The sequence below is a fragment of the Oryx dammah genome, unplaced genomic scaffold (genome assembly GCF_014754425.2).
Source record: "Oryx dammah isolate SB20612 unplaced genomic scaffold, SCBI_Odam_1.1 HiC_scaffold_8, whole genome shotgun sequence".
Lineage (NCBI taxonomy): Eukaryota > Metazoa > Chordata > Mammalia > Artiodactyla > Bovidae > Oryx > Oryx dammah.
Genome location: NW_024070192.1, coordinates 21,890,490 through 21,916,001, shown reverse-complemented (window position 1 = coordinate 21,916,001; position 25,512 = coordinate 21,890,490). Strand labels below are relative to the sequence as shown.

The 25,512-nt window shown below is 42.5% G+C and overlaps 1 protein-coding gene across 1 annotated transcript; it reads left to right on the top strand.

Moving 5' to 3' along the window:
• The first annotated feature begins 1,663 nt into the window (after positions 1–1,663).
• Positions 1,664–23,812, top strand: CASC3 (CASC3 exon junction complex subunit). The gene is made up of 14 exons (XM_040245443.1): positions 1,664–2,343; positions 2,712–2,739; positions 3,233–3,270; positions 15,470–15,628; positions 15,726–15,877; positions 16,423–16,599; positions 16,782–17,467; positions 18,830–18,894; positions 19,574–19,688; positions 19,920–20,018; positions 20,266–20,480; positions 21,102–21,224; positions 21,411–21,474; positions 22,118–23,812. Exons 1-13 carry the CDS (start codon positions 1,816–1,818, stop codon positions 21,432–21,434), a joined length of 2,409 nt encoding a protein of 802 aa, XP_040101377.1. The 5' UTR covers positions 1,664–1,815; the 3' UTR covers positions 21,435–21,474; positions 22,118–23,812.
• Positions 23,813–25,512: the final 1,700 nt, after the last annotated feature.

The following is a 25,512-nucleotide window of genomic DNA, read 5'->3' as shown; positions in this document are numbered from 1 at the left end:
CTTCTGCTTCAATTTATTAGATTTATTGGGAAGCATTAAACAGTTTTGCTTGGATATTTTAAAGGACTAGAAAAAGAAATCCACTTTCACAAAATAGAAAAACACCATTTTCCCTTTTATATGAGATACTAACTCCCATTTGTGTATGAACACAGTGTTATGTTCCATCTCTTTGTCCTGGGTTCTTCCTTACAGATAATGGGCAATTAAAAAACAATAAGAGATGATAGGATGCTTGGTGCCTGGTATCTAATTAATAAAACCTCAGCTGGAAGGACCTTATAGGTCATGTAGTCTGACCCAAGTACATGATTTCCCTCTGACAACATTCCAGACAAATGAAATCCAGCTTCTTTTCTAACACTTTCGTTTTCTCCTGTCCAGTTTTTCCTAAATGTTAAGAGAACTCTTCCTCGTTGACAAAATCTAAGTTCTTGTAACCTGAGCCCACTGGTTCTTGCTTTGCTTTCCAGGGTGACAAAAAAATCAATTCCTCCTTTCCTTATAGTCCCTCAAATACTTTGCTGTGGCAGTCCCAATCTTCATGGTTCACATTCAGAGCTCTTACAATTGTTCCTCAAAAGAATCTTGAATGTTTCAGTTCTCTGGATGAGTGAACAATTTGCTCAAGTCCATTTAAAAATTGAATGCAGACCAAACAACTGAAAAGGCAAAGTGGCAGACTATCACTTTACTTATTTAGACACTAAATTTGGCAGCCTTACTATATCAATTTACTTTGTGATTGATAGGATCCTCTAGGTTTTTTTTTTTTAACACTTTTAAAATCATATATCCTTCATTTTGAGCCCAAGCAGTTGGTTTTTGGACCTGTATTTACAAGTTATCACATTTGACCACTTGTTTAACCAGTTGAGCTCTATTTGGATCCTGACTATCTCTGAAGGCATTCATAATACCGTCTAGCTTCATAATGTCTATAAATCTGATAAGCATCAGTAGCCTTGACCATATTTGTAAAAGCATTACACGGGACAGAGTCCTGTCCTATGATAGTGACCTTCCTCGGGTGTATATTATTGTGTACTCCTTTAGGTGCACAGTTAGCTCATGCTTCTTGTATGTTTTTTATTATGGTACAGAGAAAATATACAAATTTTTTTTCCTTGCTGAAAAATGTGTTGCTAAAATCACAGCATTCCGTCATCTACCCGTGTGGCAAGGAAATAATTTCGGGATATCAAACCAATGCCCGTTCCTATGATTATGTCTAAGTCGGTTCTAAAATTTTAGTAAAATTACCATCTGGCGTAGACAGTAAAGAATTCGCCTGCAATGTGGGAGACCTTGGTTCGTTTCCTGGGTTGGGAAGATCCCTTGGAGGAGGGCATGGCAACCCGTTCGTGTATTCTTGCTTGGAGAATCCCCATGGACAGAGGAGCCTGGTGGGCTACAGTCCATGGGCCCGCAAAGAGTAGGACACGACTGAGCGACTAAGCACATCGTATTAGCCTGGACTTTCAGGGAGGTGATGGCTGGGGTGGGAAGACACGTGAAGGGGGAAGAAATGAGAATACAGGGGAAACACTAGTGCTGCAACACTAAATCCTCGGGCTTCCCTACAGACAACTGGTTTCTCCCCCGCCCTATGGCTTAAAATGGACTGATAAATCTGAAGCAGCACAACGGCTTCAGAGGTTTCCCTTGATTCGTGATTTTTACTAAGCAAACGAATGCAGTCAAACGATCTGCTTCAAACGTAGGTAGAAATGAGAGATGGAAAAAGAAAATCATAAAACAACTCTAACGCCGCAGTGAAGCTGTGACAGGTCAACGCTATCCATTCAACCCAAGATGGCCGGGCAAGGACCGGAGCCGACTGCCAGCCCAAGAGCAACTCTCCTCGCCAGGGGCCCAACCGCGGGGAAGTCAGGGGCCTCACCACGCCCCCTCACGTCACCAATTACGCAATTCCGCGCACCCGCAAACGTGCCGCAGCGTGCCAGCTCCGCCCCTAGCCCCTCCCCCAGAAAAACGGGGCGACCAGCGCCGCAAGTGAAGCATGCTGGGACCAGCTCTCAAGCCTCCCGGCAGCCCCTGCGACGGGCGCGGTACGTCAGGATCTGGCTAGCGGCGGCCGTTCTCCGTAAGATGGCGGACCGGCGGCGGCAGCGCGCTTCGCAGGACACCGAGGACGAAGAATCTGGTGCCTCCGGCTCAGACAGCGGCGGTTCCCCGGCGCGGGGCGGCGGGAGCTGCAGCGGGAGCATTGAAGGCGGCGGCAGTGGCTCTCTGCCTTCCCAGCGCGGAGGCCGAGCTGGGGCCCTTCATCTGCGGCGAGTGGAGAGCGGGGGCGCTAAGAGCGCTGAGGAGTCGGAGTGTGTGAGTGCGCGCGGGCGGGGCGGACAGGGGCGGGGTGTAGGTGGTGATGGGAGGCTGGGGGTTGACGATAGATGCTGAGGCGTAGTGTGTTGGAGAAGAGGAGAGCGATCCCGGTGCGGTTTGCATCCGGAGCTCCAAGGGAAGAGAAGGGATTGAGGGTTTGTTGGGAGACAGGCGGAGCTGCTGCGGATGGAAAGCGGATATTTATTCAGAAATTGGAACTGGAGGTGGATAGACGGGATCTCCCTCAGATCTTGCCTGTTAAAGATATACCTTCCCTCGTCTCCCTTTTCAACCATTTTGTGTTCAGTCTTCGTTTCTTCACCCCCTGGAAATCATAGAACTAACCCATGTCTTCTTTCCTTCAGGAGAGTGAAGATGGCATCGAGGGCGATGGTGAGTAGCATCATGATAGAGATCTTTGCCCCCAAACTCAGGTCACCTGTCTGCAGCAGTTGACATCCTCTCAGACTGTTTAGTGGAGAAGGAAATGGCAACCCACTCCAGTATTCTTGCCTGGAGAATCCCAGGGACGGAGGAGCCTGGTGGGCTGCTGTCTGTGGGGTCTCACGGAGTCGGACTCGACTGAAGCGACTTAGCAGCAGCAGCAGCAGACTGTTAAGGGTTTTGGGGAGGGTGCCACAAAGGGGCTCTTTGTAGTTTAGTTTAATGTTCAAGAGCATAAGTTTTAGCTGTATGGTCTTGGGAAAGTCAAAGTCACTCTTTGAACCTGTTTTCCATCTGTATATGGGGACTATAAGTTTAACCTCATAGGTTGATGTCAGAATTAAATGAGAGTTTTAGCTTGACCCACAACAAGCGCTGGAATATGTAATTATAAAATTTCTGTTGCATTTTTTTTTCTTTATATGTTTCTGTTTTCTTTCAGCTGTTCTCTCGGATTATGAAAGTGCAGAAGATTCAGAAGTGAGTGTGATAGATTCTTTTCCCTATGATGTAGGTTGGAAAATGTGTTTTAAAAATTGTACCCACCTGTGGTTTGAAAGCATCTGACCTGTTTGTTACTCCACTTGTGCATTCTTCATTTATGCTTCTGAAAAACTATTATTAAAAGTGTTGTTCAGTTATAGAGAGGGAAGCTTTGTATAAACCTCTTCAGGCCACATGTGTTACACTGTTTATAGCTGACCTTTCACCCTATCTAAAGAAAATAAGATGCTAAATATGAGAATGAGAACATTCTTTGGCCCTTCAAAGGATGTTTCACACTCCATTTTATGATGCCTAGGTGGTGAAACTGGCCAGTTGGGTATTTTTTTGAGTATATCTGAAGACCTCAGAAGGGTAGGATTCTGAGTGGTTTGTGTCAGAAACATTTCTCAGTTTATGGATGAGGTTTTCTGTCTTTAGCAGAAAGTTTCCCTAAGCCAAATGTTTGTGAACTTAGTTTGCTTTGATTGGATAAACTAGAGATGTTATCAGAATGACTACTTGTTTCCTGGAACTGTTGAATAGAGCTCTGATTTATACAGAAAGAATTGGATCGTGGATCAAAGGTTCATTCTGTAAATTTTGTAGAACTGTTACTATATACTAGAATTACCATTAAGCCCTGAAGATGCAAAAGTGAACACTATAACAAAGTTCCTATCTTTCGGAATCTTACAGCTTAGTAAGGAAGTCAGACAAACATTGAGGAAATCATAGGACTTGGTGACAGCTGCTGGGGGTTGGGTTAAATAGGGTGTTAATGACTGGGTACTGATTCCATATTAGGCAGTCAGAGAAGAATAAGTTGGAGTTAGCCAGGCAAATCATGTTCTAGGCAGAGGGAACAACAGCTGCAAAAGCTCAGAGATAGGAGGGAAGATTGACTATCTGGAAACTTGGAAGTAGTTTGGTGTGGCTGGAACATCGTTGGGACAGGATGGATACCAGAAATAAAGGCAAATTATAGAGTAGGGGTCAGATCATGCAGGAATTACTTCTTCTTTCTCTTTATTAAATGCCTTCTCACTGCCAGGAGCTGTGCTAGGCCCTGGAATAAAAGATACATGGTTCTGCCCTCATGGAATTTACATTCCAGATCAGAGAGGGAAAATACAGACAGTTAAGTAATTACAATAACCTTTTGTTAAATGCCATGATATGGGACGCATAGGGTGCTTTGGGAGCACATGGCAGGGGCAGCTAACTGAGTGAAGGGTGTTTGGAAGTATTTACAGGAGGGACTCTTCAAATAGAGACCTGAATGATGAGTAGGAGTTAGCTAGCTAGAATTTTCTTAGCAGAGGAAACAGTCCGAGAAGAACGTCCAGAAGGGGTGGGATTGGAGGGTAGTGAGTTGCAAGACATGGAAGATTTAGTATAACTGGTGGTAAGGATGAATCTCAGTCCAAATCTTAAAGCACTTTATAAGCCTGGTTGAAAAAGTATTTGGATTTTATTCTAAGAAAGTGTAACAGGGTTTTAAACAAGAGTATGATATGGAGTATGGATTAGACTTAAATTTTAGAGCAGTGTTTGTCAGATCCAAGGAACGTCTATATGAAAGAAAATCCTATTGAAACAGACTTGCAGGAGGGCAGACTCAGATATTTATATGTTAACAAAATCCCAGGTTGATTCACAGTAATATTTTAGAATTATTATCTTTAACAATTGTTTTGTGTGCAGTGGGGAGAATTATCCGAAGGGAGCAAGATTAGAGGCAGAAAAACTAGTTAAGAAAGCTACTGTGGAAGACTAGGAAAGCAGAAAATGTGGCGTGGAGTGGCGGCAGTGGCAACAGAAGTGGGCAGCACTGGCAGCCATTTAGGCTGTGGGATGACAGAACGTGGTGACTGGTGGATGACTGACTTTCTGTGAAGTCAGTGGTAAAGTTACCCACAAAGAATTAAAGGAGGATGAGAGGTTTTGGAGTGAGTAATGTTTGCAGTAGTCATTAAAGAATGGAAACATCGGAAAGGCTGCCAGGCAACGTGGAGTATTCAGTGAGGTTTGGTGATTGTGACTTTATAGCAGTTTACCATTATGTATATAATGAGTTTGGATGTTACTCTAACAGCAAAAAAAGAAAGGCTGGCTATTGGAGGCTTAACTGGAGGAGGATCTGAGGATGAGAAAGACTGAAGACAGAGCTGTTAAGAGAGTAGTCCAAGGAGCGTGATAGCGCCCTTAAGAAGGGACGATGGCAGTGGCACCGCAAGACATAGATTTGAGAGATATTTAGGTATTATTATTAATAACAGAATTTCTTGATTGATTGAATGTGGAGCCTGAATTAAGGAGGAGTCAGAGAGAATTCTGCTGAAACTGGAAAGACTGCCGTTTTGGTTCCTGTAAGCTTTAGATGCCCAGCACTGTTTGACCTCTCCTGACGGGAGATGTTGATCCAGGTGAGGGCTGGGACCTGGCCAGATGCCTGTGATAGAGCCAGAAAGTTTACTGACAAGAACAGCGACAGCATGGTGAGGGAAGGGACTGGGATGAGGGAGCTTGGTGATCTGGGTTTTTCTAGCTTCATTCCAAAGCCCTAGAATAATGCTGAATGTTTTGACTCTTGCTCGTGAGTGTCCTCTGTTGTTTTGTCCCAAGACTTACCTCTGCCTCAAATGACCTGTCTGCAGTCCAACCTTCAGATTTTAATATCCATTTCCTTCAGCTCTGAGCAGAATGCAAGCTCCTAGAGGGCTGAGACTGTCTTTGTCACTGTTCTATCCTGGGAGCTTAGAAGAGTATCTGTGATAGGCTGTCAATAAACTTTCCTTGGATTAGTAAATGAAATAGAACTGCAAGGACTTTTCTTCTAAATACACTTTATTTTGGAGTAATTCTGCATTTACAAAAAAAATCACAAAGAGAACATAGATGTTCCATAGGCTTTTCACCTAGTTCTTCTAATGTTAACATTTAGAATGACTTACTTAAATTAATTTTGTTTTTTTGACACACATTCCTGTGTTAACACCGCAATTCTATTTTACCCTTTACATTTGAGCATTTATCATTTGGAGAAACCTTTTTTCATAAGTAAAGTATCATAATACAATTTCATTACATGTGAGATACAGCTCCTGTTGTAAAAACTAGTAATTATAAGGGGAAAAAAAGTGTTGTTACCTTAAGAAAAAAGATTGTGCTAATAATGTTGAAGTTCAGTACATTTGTAATATCAAAAAAAAAGAAAAAGGAGTCCAAGTAATGCCCAGGTTGGAGAATGGTGTTGGTCACTAAGAAAGGGACCACAGGAGGAAGAGATTCCGGGAAGGACAGTGTTGGGTTAAATTTTGGATGTTTTGAGATTGAGGAACATGTGCAGCTTTGATGTGGCAATATCTGGTATGTGTTCCCTAAAATTTAAGAGAGGAGTGTAGTTCTGTTGTATCAAATAGGATAGTCACCAGCCATATGTGGCTATTCGAGTTAATAAAAAAGTTCAGCTCTTCATGTGCATAGGTAAAAACATTTCCCTCATTCCAGCGAGTTTTGTTGGACAGCACTGATCTAGATTAAAGAGTTTGACTTGATATTTTGCCTTATGCCTATTTTGACTTGATTGCATTTCTTCTTAGTTACTAACTATGTATACCTAGATGCTATGCTTAGTTTTGCCTGTTTCTTAAATTTTGATCTGTCTCTTAGTCTGACAGGTTAGTTTCTCATCCTTTTTTAATAGTGTATCTTTTAAAAAGATTTTGATGGCCACTCACTCATTGTACAACTCACCATGCTATCTGTATCCATGGTATTTCTTGCAAATTGTCTTTCCATGGTAGCCATGGAAAACAGCAGTATGACCCAAAGTTTTTATCTTGCACAGAACTGGCTGACCACCTAATTTTCTTTCCCTTGTAAGTCACTTGCTATTTTTGTCTGGATATTCCCAGTATATTTTCCTTTAAGGTCTGATAGTTATATTATACTTTGTCTTGGACTCGGTCATTCTGGGTCAGTATTCATAGGTATGAGAGGCTCTGTACAGTATGTCATGGAACTTCCATCCAAATACTCTTTTCCTGTCTTCAGTAAACGACCCTTTCTCTTTAATCCTTTGTAGTATCTCTATTTTCTTTTGATTACTGTTTATTCACTCTTGTTTGTGTTCCTTCTAGTTCTAGACTTTATATTTTAAATGATTTTTTAAATTTCTAATATCTTCTTGAGTTCATTTCTGGATTTTTAAAATTCTGATTGATGTTCTTTCATGCCGTATATAATATTTTTAATGTATTTTTTTGCTCATTTTGAAATAGAAGTTGCAATTTTGGTATGATATGCATGTATCTTTCTGGCCTTCTTTCATTGTAGGAGTGCTAGTCACTAGTCACTAGTGAAGTTGCTCAGTCGTGTCCGACTCTTTGCGACCCCATGGACTGTAGCCTACCACGCTCCTCTGTCCGTGGGATTTTCCAGGCAATAGTATTGGAGTGGGTTGCCATTTCCTTCTCTAGGGGATCTTCCTGACCCAGGGGTCGAACCCTGGTCTCTCGCATTGTAGACAGATGCTTTACTGTCTGAGCCACCAGTGCTATTCTACTTTTTTTTTTTCTTTTAGTAAGTTTCTGTGGGATTTGATCTCTATATTTTTCTTTTGTTGATTTTTATTTAGTCTTCCTGATCTTTTCAAAGGAAGTATGGCTCAAAGTAGCTTTTTCTAACTTCATAGAACTCCCTCCTCAGATGTTTTCCCCCCCTAGTGTTAAAACCCACACACATACATATATATATATATGGCTTTCTGAGATTTCCTGGTTTTGTTCCCTTCTCTAATTTGCTTTGGACCTTCTTCCTTCCTTCATTCCTTTTGTCCCTCTTCTACTGAACTGATTCTCTTCTCAACAATTTTATCTTCAGTGTGGTGCTCTATCCTCAAGGGAACCCCTGGCAGCCAGGTTGATTTTAAGATTTCACAAGGCTTGGATTGCTCCAGCCCTTTCGGACCTTCTTACTGCAAGATCCGTAAACACACATTCTATTAGAGACAGCAAAACCCCTTCTGGTTTCAACTGTTTTTGGTTTTACTTTCTGTTGACTGCCTGTTGACTAGTTCAAGGTTCTCCTGTTTGCAGGTCCATTTACTGCTTTCTGCTTTTCTAGCCCTGACACCAATCTGATGCAAGTCTTGTGGCAGTCGTTGCTTTGCTCATGTGCTTGTATTTTGGGGTGTGGGGGATACCTTGTAACCTAGTTTTATTGTAAATATTGTCCAGAGGGTTTTGATTTTGCTGTCAGAAGCCCCCATTTGATGTGGAGATTTGAAGAGATCAAAAACTATGCTGCTGCCATTTTTTCCAGAATCCTCTGAGGAAACATTTTTAAAGAAATTAGACTGTGAAAGGGAGGCTAGAGAGATGGTAGCTGGAAAGAAGGCTCTAAGGTCAAGAGAGGGTTTGGTGTTATTTTTTGAGTTGGAGAATCAAGTATGCCTAAAGGTTGAAGAAATGGTTAAAAAGGGAAAGCAAAGGGAGAGGATAGGTAATAAGTGTGTGATGTCCTTGATTGAGTATATGAGAAGAAATAGGAACCAGATGAGAAAAACATCTTCCACTGTAATTATAGAGAGGTGGGAAGGAAAGGTGTATGGGAAGGAAGCTGGTGTTCCCTTTGTTTTGTTTTCCTTGCGAAATATAATAGGAGGAAAAACATAAAAGAATGGTTGTTGATGAAGGGACAGTATAGGAATTTTGAGATAAAGGAAGTTTAAATAGTTGAGGCTGGAGGTGGCACTGCTATGTAAAGTTGTATGATTTTTTTTTTAATCCCCCTTAGTGATGATCAGTAGTCTAGTTGTAAGCTTAGGAAAAGCAGACAGTTTGGTTGATCCAGTCCTGAGCACATGGGAATAGGGGATTCCTCCAATAGTGCTGAAATGATCGGGCCACAGAGTCTGGAGAGAGAAGAAGGCGAATGTGGGAGAGGACTGATAGGCAGAGAAAAGGTGGGAATGTCAATGAAGCGGATGTCTTAAGAAATGAGAGGGAAGAATAAAGGAATAACTGGGGAGGGACAGGAATAACAGGCAGGACTTGGGGGGAAAACAGCTTTATTGAGATATAATTTATGTGCCATTCAACTTACCAGTTTAAAATGTCTAGTTCTGTAGTTTTTAGTATATACAAGTATGTGCAACCATTACCGTAGTCAGTTTCAAAATATTTTCATTACTTTAAAAAGAAATTTTGTACCCTTTAACTGTCACTCACCCCCCACAGCTCCTCCATTTTCATTCCCTCCAGCCCTTAACAACCACATACTTCCTTTCTGTGTCTAGAGATTTCCTTATTCTGGCCTTCTTTATGAACAAAATCATATATGATAACATATAACTGGCTTCTTTCACTTAACATATTATTTCCGAAGTTTTCACCCAAATTGTAGCATGTATCAGTACTTCATTCCTTTTTATGGCTGAATAATATTCCATTGTGGGATTTCCCTGGCTCAGACAGTAAAGAATCCACCTGGAGATTCTGGAGAATCCCATGGACAAAGAAACCTGGCGGGCTGCAGTCCATGGGGTCACAGAGTCAGACATGACTGAGTGACTAAGCACAAACAATATTCCATTGTATGGGTATACTATATTTTATTTATCCATTCATCCACTGATGGATATTTGGGTTTTTATTTTTTTATGAATAATACTGCTAAAAATATCTATGTTCAGGTTTTTGTGTGGGTGTGTGTTTTTGTTTCTCTTGGGTATGTACCTAGGAATAGAGTTGCTAAGTCATATGGTAACTGTTCCATTGTTTGAGGAATTGTTAGACTGTTTTCCAAAGCAGCTGCACCATTTTACAGTCTCAGCAGCAATGTATGGGGATTACAGTTTCTCCACATACTCATGGCACTTATTATTGTCTTGATTTTTTAATTCTGGTCATCCTAGTAGGTGTAAAATGGTATCTTGATATGTATTTAACTGATGTTGAGTGTTTTGTCTTGTGCTTATTGGCCATTTGTGTATTTTCCGAGGAGAAGTGGCTATTCAGATACCTTGTCCATTTTTAAATTATTTATTTATTTATTTTTGGCTGTGCTGGGTCTTCGTTGTTGCCACAAGCAGGGCCTGCTCTTCAGTTGCAGTGGCACAGACTTCTCATTGTGGCGGTTTCTCACTGCAGAGCATGGGCACTAGGGTGCACAGGCCTCAGTAGTTGTTGCTCACGGGCTCTAGAGCACAGGCTTAGTAGGGCTGAGTAGTTGTGGCGCACGGGCTTAGTTGCCCTGTGGCATGTGGAATCTGCCTGGACCAGGGATCAAACCTGTGTCCTCTACATTGACAGGTGGATTCTTTCTTAACCACTAGACCACCAGGGAAGTCCCACTTTGTTGTTGTTGTTGTTTTAAATCATTGAATTGTAAGAGTTCTTTACATGTTCTAGATTTATTTCTTATCATCTATATGATTTGCAAGTGTGTTTTTCCATTCTTTGGGTTGTCTTTATTCTTCCTTAATGGTGTTAAGTTTTCAGTTTTGATGAAGTCTAGTATATTTGTTTTTTCTTTAGTTACCTGTGTCTGTTGGTGTTATGCATGCCAAAGAAGCTTTTGCGGAATCTGTGCCAAATCCAAAGGCTTGTTTTCTTTTAAGAGTTTTATAGCTTTAGCTCTTAGTTTTAGGTCTTTGATCCATTTTGAGTTAATCTTTGTATGAGGAGTGGGTAAGAATGTAACTTCATTCTTTTTTATGTGGCAGTGCTGATGAAAACCTGGGGTATTTAAATTTAAGATTTTTAAAAGTAGATCAGATTTACTTAAAATGTATAGCAGTTCCAGGTAAGACTGGTCTGACGTGTACATGAAAGTGGATGACTGAAGTGGAGATGAAAAGTGTGAGCTTATTTCCATAATTTTCAGATGAGTGACAGGGTAGACCCAGGCAAAGACAGAGGTGGAGGTTTTCCCATTGAATTTATAGCGTGTCCCTGTGAAACCTTTTGTAAGTTGAAATGACTTAAAGCAAAGAAGCAATTACCTTAGGACGCTTCTCGCCAAGTGATGCACAAAATAAATTGAGGTAAAGCACCGATGCTCACAGACACAGTTCAGAGCTGTGGCAGCTTGATGCTAAGAGGCTGAGTGTAGTTCCCAGGGCAGGAGCTTGGTGGTTGGTGGTTCCACGCCTTCAGCTTAGGGTATAGAGCTGCTTGTATGACAATTCACTGCAAAGCAAACACTGAGTGCAGTTTTCACTTTTGCCTTTTTTTAAAAAATCTTTTTCAAATTTCTTCCAGTTTGTGAAAACAAATACTACTGTAGGTCTTTTATCAAAGAAAAAAAGCAAAATAGTGTAATCTGAACTTTCAAGAAGTAAGACATAGCTAGATGATAGAAGCCTCAGAGAAGTAGGACTTTAAAATGAGGTGGAGTTGGGATTAGCAGATGGAAACTGGTATATATAGAATGGATAAGCAACAAAGTCCTACTGTACAGCATAAGGAACTATATTCAATATCCTGTGATAAACTATAATGGAAAAGAATATGAAAAAGAATATATAGGAACTTCTCTGATCCAGTAGTTAAGACTTTGTGCCTGTAATGCAGGGGGTGCAGTTTCCATCCCTGTTTGGGGAACTAAGATCCCACAACATGCCATGTGGTGAGGCCAAAAAAAACCTGTGTGTGTGTACATATACACACACATACATACAAACATACACCCCCCCATATATATATATAAGTATATATAGTTATATTCCATGTATATACTATATATATATATAACTATGCCACTTTGCTATACAGCAATAATTAAAATTATTATAATTCAACTATACTTCAATAAAAGATAAAAGGCGACAGAGATCTGGAAGAGACATTGAGAATGAGAAAGATAGACTCCCCTTTTACTCTGAAATATGTGGGGAATGGAAAAATGAGCTAAAACATCTGCGTGAGAATTCTGCCAGGGAAGCAGTTGCTTAAGTGGAGGGCTAGGCTTTAGAGTTGGGAGGGTGTTCACTAAATGGGAAAGTCAGCAATAGGGAAAATGGTTTTGATGTCAGCCCATAGGCAAAGATGCTAAAGAATCTGCCTGCAGTTCAGTCCCTTGACTGGAAAGATCCCCTGGAGAATGGCATGGCAGCCCACTCCAGTATTCTTGCCTGGAGAATTCCATGGACAGAGGAGCCTGGCAGTCCATTGGGTGGCAAAGAGTTGGAAATGACTGAGTCACTAACACTTCCACTTCTGTAGCCAAAGAAGCTTGACCCTAGGGTAACACCTTGGCTTCAGTTACACCAGATTTTGATGCTAATTTGGAGTCTTCTCAGCACTTGCTATTTGTATCTTCTGTACTGCCCTGGAAACAAAATTACTTTCTCCTTTGGAATAAAAGAGTTGCCTCATTTTACATTCCACGCAGACTAAGAAGGGATAGAGCATGAAACAAAGTTCTCTCATTTTCATGCTGATACTATTTTCAGATATTTGAATTCAGTCAATGTGTGTTTGTTTGGGGTTGAAGGGGGGAGAAGTAGTGAATTAAGGTCACATACACACCAAGCAAGATTCTTGCAACACATGCTGCAAGGAATCTAGGACCAAGGAAAGAACTGAATGATGACCACCCACCCATTCCCAATTCAAGAGGAGAGAAAATTTCTTGTGATTGAGGGAAAATGGAAGAATCTAGAGTACTTGGTTGTTAAAAAGCTATAAATAAAGGCTTGGTTCTCATAGTGTGGGTGTGGTCTATGAGCTTCATAACAGTGTCATCTTTCTGGGAATCCTAACTCAAAACACTCAGAGGCCAAAATACTTAGGCTGGACAGGGAATAAAGGGGAAGGGTAATTAATTGGCTTATCTGGGCCACTCTGGCAGTCTAGGTCCTGTTTGAAAAAAGGTCAGAAACTTAGGGCTTGAGAGCTTCTTGTTTCATCAGGAATCTCAGTATCTTTGATCAGATTCCTAGGCCATCCTGGGCCTGGAGTTGGTCTGTTACAGATCAAGTGTGAGATCCAGTAGAAGAATAAGAGAACAGTGCACGTGTCTGCTGGGGGCAGAGGTGGGCACCCTGACTTGTTAGCCCAGCAGTGGGGACTAGACCACCTTCCTTTGAACCCATTTCTTTGCGTCCTTAATGGCAACCCACTCCAGTGTTCTTGCCTGGAGAATCCCAGGGACAGGGGAGCCTGGTGGGCTTCCATCTATGGGGTCGCGCAGAGTCAGACACGACTGAAGCGACTTAGCAGCAGCAGCAGCAGCAGGTCTCTAGACCTACCTCCTTAGCCTTTAGCTCTGCCTCCCTAGGTCCAAATCTCGGAAGGACCAGGATATGAGAGAGTAACTTTTAGTCTGAAGCCAGGCCCCTTAGCATGAATCTTAGCTTCTTTTTTTCCCTACCACACCTCTCTTGCCAACCCTTTCTAGTTGCCTCAATTTAAAGGATGGCCTCAGGACCCTTATTTGTATGGATAGATTTTCTATGTCACAAGCAGGATTATTCAGTTTTTTAAAAAATTGAAGTGTAATTGATTGGATTATTCAATCTTGCTGTGCCAAGAGAAGGAAAGGGAAGGGAGCACTTGGGCGTTAATTTTTTTTCCCCTAAGATGCAGTAGTTATACAAGTTCTAAAGTTTTACAAGTCAAAATTTTATAATTATGTCATTCTAGACAGAGTTATTGGTCAAAGAGCTCTCCTGTTGCACAAAATTTAGTGTTCATATCATAGACGTAGAAAAAATGTAAGCCACTAATTTCCCAACTTGAGAGTAATAGTGCCATGGGAAAGTATGGATTTATGATAAGGGATTGCAAATTCACTAACTCTGTTTTCATTATCTATAGACCAAATCAACATCTATGTTATGTACTACTATTTTTTAATATATATAAATTAATAAAAATATATTAATGTATTTTAAAGTATTATTGAACATATAGCAGTTGTTTGTCATTATGTGTTTTCTCAGTTCATGGGTACTATACTGTGCTGTTTCTCATGGGATTCCATGAAAATTTTAGGTCCTGAAAGGGGATTCATGTAATCTAAAAGGTTGGGAATCTCTGCTGTAAGACATTTTGAGATGAGAGAATTAACAGCTTGAGTTAGAGTGTAGTTATTAGGCACTGCATGTTTAAGAGACAATTCATTGAGAGAGAAGTTATCAAAAAGAAAGCTTCTTCTGTATGCTTTAGACACCTAAAAGCCTCTGATCCATAGGCCCTGGGCTTCTTCCCCAGAGGCTGCAGCTATTTGTTTTGTTGGGTTTTTTTGCCTTTTAGTTTTATTGAGGTAAAATTGTACTGTATAAGGTGTAACAACAGCATAATCGTTTGACTTACATGGTGAAATGATTATCACAATAAGCTTAGTGAAAGAGGCTGCTGCTCCTGACAGTTCCATGCATATCTTACTGGAAAACCTAACAGAGATCTATATAAGCTTGTTTATGTGTGCATATATATATTGTTTAGTTGCTAAGTTGTTTCCAGCTCTTTTGTGACCCCATGGACTGGAGCCCACCTCCATCCATGGGATTTCCCAGGCAAGAATACTGGAGTGGGTTGCCATTTCCTTCTCTAGGGAATCTTCCTTTCCCAGAGATTAAACCCACGTTTCTTGCATTGGCAGATTCTTTATCATTGAGCCACCTGGGAAGCCGTGTATGTATATACACACACATATATTTATGTATGTGTGTTTTGGCTGAGCCATGGAGCTTGTGGATGGATCTTCGTTCTTCTACCAGGAGTTGAACCTGGGCCCTTGACAGTGAAGGTGTAGAGTCCTAACCACTGGACTGCTGGAGAATTCCCCGTATAGGTTTTTTTAACGTGGTTTTAATTTTTTTTTTAACAATGCTTCTACTCAGTAGAAATGTTAGTAAAAATATTGAAGTGTTTGCTTTTAATTCTTGCATTATAGTAAAATTTGTTAGAAAATGTTTTCCTAAAGAATGGAAAATTTTTTAATGCACTAGTTAGATCTTACCTCCATAGCTAACAGGGAAACTTAAAGGGAAATTATTTATTTATTTGCACCAGGTCTTAGTTGCGGCATGTGGGATCTTTAGCTGGGCATGCAAACTCTTTAGTTGCCAATATGTGGGATCTAGTTCCCTGACCCAAGGGTTGAACCTGGGATCCTTGCATTGGGAGCACAGAGTCTTATCCATGGGACCACCAAGGAAGTACCAGGAAACTTTTTTCAGGGCGATGATGGGGAGTACAGTGAAGAGGAAAACTCCAAAGTGGAGCTGAAATCAGAAGCCAATGATGCTGCTAATTCTTCAGCAAAAGATGAGAAGGGAGAAGAAAAGCCTGACACCAAAGGCACTGTGACTGGAGAGAGGCAAAGTGGGGATGGACAGGTTAGTACCCACCAAAGGCCTCCATTTCCATTCGAGTTCTGGAATAGGGGCTTTTAAGCTTGGAGTGAGAGTAAAGAGCTCTTTATCTGTCTGACAGGAAAGCACAGAGCCTGTGGAGAACAAAGTCGGTAAAAAGGGCCCTAAACATTTGGATGATGATGAAGATCGGAAGAACCCAGCATACATACCCCGGAAAGGGCTCTTTTTTGAGCATGATCTTCGAGGGCAGACTCAGGAGGAAGAAGTCAGGTAACAGCCCCTTGCTACTGCTCTGTAATGTGTTTGTATTATATGTATTCCATGCTTACTGTATGCCAGGCACTTTACTAAGTGCTTTACCTGTATTATCTTACTTACTGTTCACAACATTTTAAGGTAAGTATTATGATTATCCCCTTTGTACAAATGAGGAAAGTAAGACTTAGAATATTTAGTAACTTTTGGTGGAGGAGCTGGGATCCAGACTTCTATGTCCACTGCCTTCATTAATCTGAGGCTCAAGGCCTCTAAATACTTGCATAGGTGGCCTTACAGGAGAGAGATGTTTCCAGAGTGCTGGGTAGTTTGAAGTAAAGGCTTTCCTTATTTTTATACCTGTTATATTCATGCCCAGCAGGCCCTGTGGTGCTGTGATTCACCCTTGCTTTTGGAAGGCCTGTTTTGTATAACCTGTCAGGGAAGATGGAGAGATTACCTGAGTTCCTAATGTTTCTCTGCCAACCCTGTTTATTTCATGAACATCTTTACTTGGCAGAGTCTGCCAACTTAAGACACTTTTTCCTGGTTCCAACCAGACCCAAGGGACGTCAGCGAAAGCTGTGGAAGGATGAGGGTCGCTGGGAGCATGACAAGTTTCGGGAAGATGAACAGGCTCCAAAGTCCCGACAGGAGCTCATTGCTCTTTATGGCTATGACATCCGCTCAGCTCACAATCCTGATGATATCAAACCCCGAAGAATCCGGAAACCTAGGTGAGGACATTTTGGAGCCTATATTATTGATATTTGCAAGGAAAAAAAAAAAAACAACCTCTGCTTTAAAAAATGCCATTCTGGCCCGTAATTGAATGGGTGAGGAATATGGGAAGTTTGCCTGACCCACAGTTTATATATCTAGTGTCCCCTTTTATTATTTCTCTGTTCCCTTTGTTCAGGTTTGGGAGTCCTCCACAAAGAGATCCAAACTGGATTGGTGAGCGGCCAAGTAAGTCTCATCGCCACCAGGGTTCTGGGGGCACCCTACCACCCAGGACATTTATCAACAGGAATGCTGCAGGTACTGGCCGCATGTCGGCTCCCAGGAATTACTCTCGATCTGGAGGCTTCAAGGAAGGTCGTACTGGTTTTAGGCCTGCAGAATCTGGTGGACAGCATGCTGGCCGGTCTGGTGAGACTGTTAAACATGAGACTAGTTACCGGTCTCGGCACTTGGAGCAGACTCCTGTAAGGGATCCATCTCCAGAAGCAGATGCTCAAGTGCTTGGCAATCCTGAGAAGGAAGAGGTAGCCCCTGAGATACCAAATCCTCCTCCTGATACTGCACCACCAGCTCCTGACAGGCCTGTTGAAAAGAAATCCTATTCCCGGGCAAGAAGAACCAGAATCAAAGCTGGAGATGCAGGCAAGGTTGCAGAGGAGGTGCCCCCTCCACCCGAAGGGCTGACCCCGGCACCTCCAGTTCCAGAAGCTACACCTCCTGCGCCTGCTAAGACTGGAAACTGGGAGGCTCCAGTGGATTCTACTACAGGGGGTCTTGAACAAGATGTGGCACAACTAAATATAACAGAACAGAATTGGAGTCCAGGGCAGCCTTCCTTCCTGCAATCACGGGAGCTTCGGGGTAGGTACCTAGGGTTAATGACTAGTTTTTATCCCTTTGCATCATTGGACTTAGGGGCATGGAACTAGTGTCTCCCAGAGATGTGGTATCTGACAATATCTTCATTTTCATTAATTGCAAGAAACAAATGGATCCATAGGTATATTCATCCAAAGAGCTCAGAGCAGCTTTATCTGTTACATAAGACTAGCCCACTACTTTGCTTACTGTTTACTATTAACTGATCAGCCACCACCATTGAGCTTTGAGTGCAGAATCCTTTACCACTCTCTGTAGAAAAAGTGGAAGAAGGCAGTGTTCTTTATTATTTTAGCTAATGGGTAAATGTTTCACAGCAGAAACTGCATTTGAATTTGGATGAGCATCTCCTAATCTCTTTGAAAGGAAAGCCTCTCTAATTTCCTTAGTCTTCTAGAGCCAGGCTGCCCAGTAGAACTTTCTGTAATGATGGTGCTTTTGAATACTTGTAATGTGGCCAGAGTGACTGAAAAACTTAACTTTTCATTTTTAATTAATTGAAATTTAAGTAACCATATGTGGCTAGTGGATACCATGTTGGGACAACATAGTGCTCATGACTAGGAACTACCTACCACCCCTTTGACCCATCCTTTTTTTTTTTTCTTCCTCCAGTCAGATAGATCAGAGGATCTTTTCCATTGTTTCTGAAGTCTAATTCAAACTTAGATTGGAAAACCTCACTTGGACTGGCAGTTTTAGCATCCTTCTCTGGTGTGCGTAATTTTGGAATACCAAAAACTAGGGTAGCCTAGCCTAAACTGGACCTGGAGTTGATCTTTGGATTGAGAAGTACACTCTCTCCTGCCAGTGCCTTATTACTATTGGAAGACAGTCTCTAGAACATTCCTTTTTTGTCCTGAGTCATCTTCAACCAGAGGGGAATCTCTTCCCATACTTTTAGCCTAGACCTCTGTGCCAGAAATAATCAGAGGTAGATTTAGACCATCCTTCTCTGCCTAGTTGTTGCTCAGAAACATTAGGGTTGAGATTTTCCAATATGTTTTATAATATAATATGCTAATTATAACCTCCCAGGGATTCTGTATGGTAAATATTTAATGGGAAAATTTTGAACTTGCATTTTCTGAGTTGCATTACTGAAGTAATTTTTTTTTCATGTTCAAAGGCTTTATTGCTATATTAAGGTGGCAGGCAGTGGGGGCAAATTTCCAAATGCTGGTGTTGACAGGAAGCAGAGATAGTTTAAAAGGGATTTTGTTAGTTTAAAAGATGAGAGCCATTCCCCATGTTGGATTCTTCACCCTGTCATTTTCTTGATGTATCTTTAGTTCTGTTCACATCTGTCTGCTCTGCAGCAGTGACTTTTTTGGTGTATTACAGGTATGCCCAACCACATACACATGGGAGCAGGACCTCCACCTCAGTTCAACCGGATGGAAGAAATGGTACAGAGAAGGAAAGGGGTGCACGTAGAGGGTTGCATGTCACATTTGGTCACTGTTTAAGCCAAGTCAGTTTTCCCATGTTTCCTTTTTAGGGTCTCTGGAAATGTATGGTTTAGGTTTGGGTTTAGAGCTTAATGTTTTTCATCAGTTTTTCAATTCATTTTGTAAATTTTTTTTTGGCATGTACACACTGCTGTATGTGTTTGGTTGCGCTGGGTCTTTGTTGGTACAGTGGGTTTTCTCTAGTTGTGGAGAGTGGGGGCTGCTGTCTACTTGCAGTGCGCAGTCTTCTCACTGTGTTTCGGAGCACAGGCCCTAGGTACATGGGCTTCAGTAACTGTGGGACATGGGCTCAGTAGTTGTTACTTCCTGGCTCTAGGGCACACAGGCTTCAGTAATTGTAGTTCCCGGGCTCTGGAGCGCAGGGACTTCGGGGGTGGCACATGGGCTTAGTTGCTCTGAGGCGTGTGAAATCTTCCCAGACCAGGGATTAAACCCATGTCCCCTGCATTAGCAAGCGGATTCTTACCAACTGTGCCACCAGAGAAGTCCTGCAAATACTTCTTTAATACTGCCATGTACCTAGTAAATGTTTTGCAGTGTCTATGGAACATTAGGACTTAATAGGAGAGTCAGCCTTTTGGAACTCTTCTTGCTCAGACCTCTTTCTTTCTTTCAGGGTGTCCAGGGTGGGCGAGCCAAACGCTATTCATCACAACGGCAAAGACCTGTGCCGGAGCCCCCTGCCCCTCCTGTGCATATCAGCATCGTGGAAGGACATTACTATGATCCACGTGAGTTTATTTTTATAGCTGGGATATCTTTCTTTGTAGGATGAAGTGAACTAAAAGACCAGCCTTCTGAACTTCCCTTGTGACCTTTCATGGTGGTTAACATTCTCTGGTTGCTGTTTTCTTCATATGGAAAATTGAGAACATCTTCTCAGGGGCTAGGAGGACAAGGAAACTTGTCCATTTGATGGAAAGAGTGAGGATTTATGAGAGTCCCAATGTGATATCTTACAGTGCAGTTCCAGGGACCAATCTATACCCATGGTGACAGCCCTGCCCCACTGCCTCCTCAGGGCATGATTGTACAGCCAGAAATGCACCTTCCCCACCCAGGTAAGCTTTGCACCTCTGCTTGTATGCTTCCAGTACATAAGGATGTGTGTTGGGGGCATCACAAACCCCAACTTTTTCAGCTCTATGGTGCTTGCTTATGAGGCTGGCCACTTTGGCAACAAACTCCTCTTGGGTCCATCCTGAGGACTTGAAATCTGAGCATGTTTGTGCTGAGCAGTCCAGCCAGGCCATCGCATGGAAAAGGTGTTACCTTTTGTTTCAATTGTTGTTTCTTCTTCTTGTCCAGGTTTACATCCCCACCAGACACCGGCGCCTCTGCCCAATCCAGGTCTCTATCCCCCACCAGTATCCATGTCTCCAGGGCAGCCACCACCTCAGCAGTTGCTTGCTCCTACTTACTTTTCTGCTCCAGGCGTCATGAACTTTGGTAATCCCAGTTACCCTTATGCTCCAGGGGCATTGCCTCCCCCACCACCTCCTCATCTGTATCCTAACACACAGGTGAGATGGCTGATGAGATTTTCCTAAGTATACATCCTTTAAATCAGACAAGAATATAGGATGAGGAGAATACTCAAGGAATTCTAGAGAGCATTTCAGTGCCACTGATTTGCATGTGATGGTAGGAGCTGGAAATGCTACTGAGGTGATGCCTATCATATGTGCATTCTCTTCCATTTTTTAAGTAGTGTTTCATTCAGGTGTTTTTAGTATGTCTTAGGTGGGCATGTCTGCAATTTATTTAACTGCATAATAAAGCCATATTCTACCTACCAGCCCTACCCTTCCCTCTGCTGTTTAACTCCCAACAGGTTAGCACCATCTGGTATCTGGAGTGTTACTACTGAACTCAGTGTCTTCTGTTTGTCAGCTGATGGTAGGAATTAGAGAAAGCTGGGCAGTACTTTGAAGAAGTAGGAACTATATTAGGACATACTAAGGCAGAAAAGAATTATTTTAAAGGGGGCAGCTTAGAAATTCCCCTATACTCTTACAGATTGCCCTTATAAATTATAAAAAATTCCCCTATACTCTTATTTTTGTGCCTAAATAATATTTCCTGTTTAGCATAGTTTGGATGAATTAATTCCTTTTTCTTTTCCTTGCTTATTGGGCTCCCAGGCCCCATCGCAGGTATATGGAGGAGTGACCTACTATAACCCCGCCCAGCAGCAGGTGCAGCCAAAGCCCTCCCCACCTCGGAGGACTCCCCAGCCAGTCACCATCAAACCCCCACCGCCTGAGGTATGAGAGCTTCTAAGAAAGGAGCTCTGAATAAAGGATGTTAGGGCACATCTGACATTAGTGGGCTTTCCTTTTCTTCAGATTTCCCTCCTTTTCTTGTTGTGTTTCTATGGAAAATGGTCTTTTTTCTTTTTTCTTTTTTAAAAAATAATGACCTAATAACAAATTCCAACTTTATGATTTCAGGTTGTAAGCAGGGGTTCCAGCTAATAGGAATTTCTGAATATTTTAAATCTAACATCAAATAAAAGTAAGTGTAAAACTTATTGTGACTCGGAATGTTCTTAAAACTAATGTTCATGCTTACTTGCTCAACAATCACCTAATTAATGCTCTAAGTTGTAATCATGGGATATCTCAGGGGGAGGCTTAGAGGAGTCCCAAAATTTGCCAATTTCTTTATGAATGCAGTGAGTAGGGTTGAGTGGAAACCATTGTCAGTGTGGCAGCATTTTATCTGGGAAGATGGAAGGAAAAACTGCAAGAGGGCATTCTTTATTAAAGGAAAGGGGAAATCTGAATTTGAGGTGTTATAGCATAGCCAGTTCTAAAGGTTGTGGAGGAGGGACTTCCCTGGTGGTCCAGTGGTTAAGACTTCAAGCTGCCAGTGCAGAGGGTATGGGTCCGGTCCCTGGTCGGGAAACTAAGATCCCATATGCCATGCAGCACGGCCAAAAGATTTTTAAAAATAATAATAAAATAGATTTTTAAAACCACTCTTTAAAAAACAAAGGCTGTGGAGGACAGAAACCAGGAGGTTTTGTTGTGTTGTTTTAGGGATATTTCTTTAGTGTACATTATTTAGAAATGTGGCTTTTTGGAAAATAGCTTGTAAATGCCTGAAAGGTCCAGTAACATTTTGGTGGTTCTTCCCTTTTTCTCACTCCTGTCAGGACAGCAGAAATGAAAACCTAGGAGAGAAGAGAAAACAACTGGCTGTCTGCGCCAGGAGAGCGTTGAGATCCAAGGTGGCTCCTACCAGCGAGCAACTGAATGAAGGGGACTCCTGCCTTCCTCTGAGGATAGGCTCTTTTGGATAAATAAGAAACAAGTGGACTTCCTCCCGTTTTCAGTTTGTGTTTGTGTTGACTGTGCTCAGAGGAGCAGAGATCCAGACAGCCCAGGCTTCTGAGTCTAGGAGCCCACGTCTTTTGCTCTTCTTCACTTTCTCCTGCGAAATTCGTGTCTTCCCCTCCAAGCTCTGTCCTGTTTTGTTTTGTTTTCTATGATGTCCATTTTTAAAGCCTGGCTTGTTATTCTTAAATTAATATTCTTTTAGTCTATCACCCTACCCGATCTCCTGCCCCTCTTTTTCACTCTCTCTGCCTTTAAATTAAACAAGTTCATTCTTTGGTTTACTAGCTCCTCTGGGTTCCCTTTTGGCTTTTCCCTACATCCCAGATAATTGAGAACTTACCAGCCAGTGTGCCCCCACCAAGTCTACAAAGAGCTGACCTTTCATTTTTTTCTTGGCATTTTTTATTGTGTACTTGGAGTTTGTTAAGTTTGCTAATACTGTGGAAGCATTGCTGTCTGCACAGAATGTCCCATTGTGGAGAAAATCTCACTGTGGTAGGAGCCCTTTTTCTTGACTTGGGTTTTTAGAATTTTGAGCCTCCATCAGTCTCTGTACTCTGATAATCTTTAGTTCTCTACTGAAGGCAGAATGTCAACAGTGCGGAGAGATGGCAAACCACAAGATTTAGTGAGAAAGGGAGGGTAGAGTGAGAGCCTTTGCACCTTAGGGGTGTGTATTCCCAGTCCTCAGGGCTCAGTCTTTGAGGTGAGTGGAGTTAGAGGGCTCTGCTCTTTTTTCCATCCTTTCTACCACACCCTTTTCCAGTTGCTACGGACCAATGCATCTCTAGAGGTAAATATTACCTAGCCAGCAATCGTCCCTGTCCATTGCAATTGCCTTTCTCTTCGTCTTTCCTGCTATAAGTGTTTTAGGTATTACTACCTTATTTTCCCAAGGACAGTTTTACTCCTGTCCTTGCAAACAGGATACCACACCTGGGCCTAAAAGCAGTCACTTTTCAGGGCAAGGGCTCCTCCCTCCTTTCCTCCCTATCTATGGCACTGAACCACTCCCCTGCTGCCTCTGCAGAAGAGATTCCTGTTACTACGGCACTTGCATCTGCCAGGGGTCACTTGGCCACTGTCCCTGTCTTACAGAACCTGAGGGAGAAGGTGGCAGCTGTGTCTCCCCAAGTAATGTCACTAATTCTGTCCCTTCTCTTCAGCAGTTGGCTTAACCACTTTGAGTCACAGGTGTGGGGTAGGAGGGGAGAGAGGCACTCAAGCTGGAACCCCCAAGGAGGAATAACTAAGAGATTCTTCCAAGGGTAGCGCATGGTTGTGCCTTTTGTAGGCTGTTCCCTTTGCCTTAAACCCGAAGACGTCTCCTCAAGCCAGTGGGCCGCATGCCCAAATTCCCAGACCTTAAGACACTGTGACAGTTGTCTCTGTTGGTCCACTGTGTTTTGCAAGAATTTCTCCACGTGTATTGTTTGTAACTGTTCTGAAGAGCGCACATATGTGACTGGCATTGTGACTTGAAGATAATAAAATTTAGACATGTAAACTTAGCTCCTTTGCCAGTGTTTTGCATGAGTCTTGATCTGGGAGGGAGGGAAGAGGACTCCCTGACTCCGTAGAGTCACAGTCAACTCTGGCCAGCTCACGCTTGAGAAATGGAAGCCCAAAGAGGTGAGAAGCCCCAGTGGGGCCACAAGTGACTCCCCATCGATTAACTTTCTTAACCACATTCCTGCATAGACACCAGGAATATGCAGTCCTTTAGACTGGAAGTGCAGGGGCCAGAAAAACGAATAGATGCTGTATACCCACATGACATCTAGTATCCTTCATGCCTGCCTACCTTTGTGTTTGGCAAGCAAGTTTCCCAGGGTGGTGCCCCACATGTCAGTATAAGTGTACCAGGTCCTGGATAAGGGGGAAGTGTGGAGAAATAGCTGTCCTCTTAAGGAAATTTGCACTGGCATGAAACATCAAGGACCACAGTCTGAGAGGCTTGTATCAGTCTTAGTGCAATTAAAGAAGAGGGGACAATCCAGTATTCTTGCCTGAGAAATGTCATGGACAGAGGAGTCTGGCGGGCTACAGTCCATGGCATTGCTGAGTCGGACACAACTTAGAGCAACAACACACAATCTGGCAGATTGTGATTTGGGGAAATAATTCTTTTATTTTTTTATTTTTTATTTTTTTTTGTCGTGAAGATCCTTTTTGTACAGTTCTTCTGTGTATTCTTGCCAGGGAAATAATTCTTGATGGAAATGTGGCATAAAATTAGTGAAATGACCTAGCAATATGGAATACAGAGTTTTGTAAGAAATAAAATTTATGTATAGAATAATTAACAGTTGCATATATTCAAAGTCTGGCTAAAGGAAAAGATCGAAAGACCAGCTCTGGCTTATGCTGCCAGTTAGCTAGGCCACTGGGTAGCTAGCTTTGAGCTGACTGAGTTCCTCCTCCAGATCCTGGGTGGTGTGGAAGTTTACTACAAAGGCTGTCCCTGGTGTGGGGCAGCAGTTGAGTTCAGTGTGGAGCTGGCAGCAGCTGTCCTTGAGTCCCATAGATCTTTGTGGTATATCTTCAAATGACAGTTGGGACTTCTATGTCCCTTGCTGCTGCTGCCACAACCAGAGAACCATTGATGCTTCTCACCCCTCTTCTGACCCTCACCCCATATTTCTCTTTGAGTCATGTCAGTTAACTTCCCTTCTCCTCCCCTGCAGAGTGATGGGTAAGTATGGGCCTGATCTCGTGGGGTCATACAAAGAATGCCAGCCAGCCTTGGGGGTGGGTCACTGGCAGGAGGAATAAGCGTGTTTAGATACTTCCCCTTCACCCCTGCCTCTTGATTCTCCAGTCCTGCAGTTAGATCCCATTGCTCTCTCTGTTGCCCTGGTAACCAGCTCAGCAAGAAGAAACTCAAGCTCAGCAAAGCCCCCAGGTTCTCTGCCCTCCCAGCCTGCCTCTCAGTGGGCAGAAAGAAGGCAACTGTTAGGGGCAGACAGATCAGCCTTAGGTAGTCCCGCTCTATCCCCTTCCAGAAGTCCATGGACTGGGTGCTTAAACTTTTTGGCCCCATTCTCCTCACAGGTGTTAATCACACCGCCCTCTCTCCCTGTTTCTTCCATCATAGAGTGTAGATGCCTTGACAACCATCTTCCCCACGTGGTCAGCATGTGGGCCTTATGGGAGACTCAGAACAGCAAAGGACTTAGAATTCCAAAGTTGTCTCCCAGCATCAGTAGCC

What these genes read in the sequence shown, in the direction of transcription:
- CASC3 (XM_040245443.1), top strand. Translation starts at nt 1,816, where the DNA reads ATGGCCGGGCAAGGACCGGAGCCGACTGCCAGCCCAAGAGCAACTCTC. An exon ending in AGGACATTACTATGATCCAC is followed by an intron (nt 19,689 to 19,919) that starts GTGAGTTTATTT and finishes GATATCTTACAG; the next exon opens with TGCAGTTCCAGGGACCAATC. An exon ending in TCAAACCCCCACCGCCTGAG is followed by an intron (nt 21,225 to 21,410) that starts GTATGAGAGCTT and finishes TTATGATTTCAG; the next exon opens with GTTGTAAGCAGGGGTTCCAG.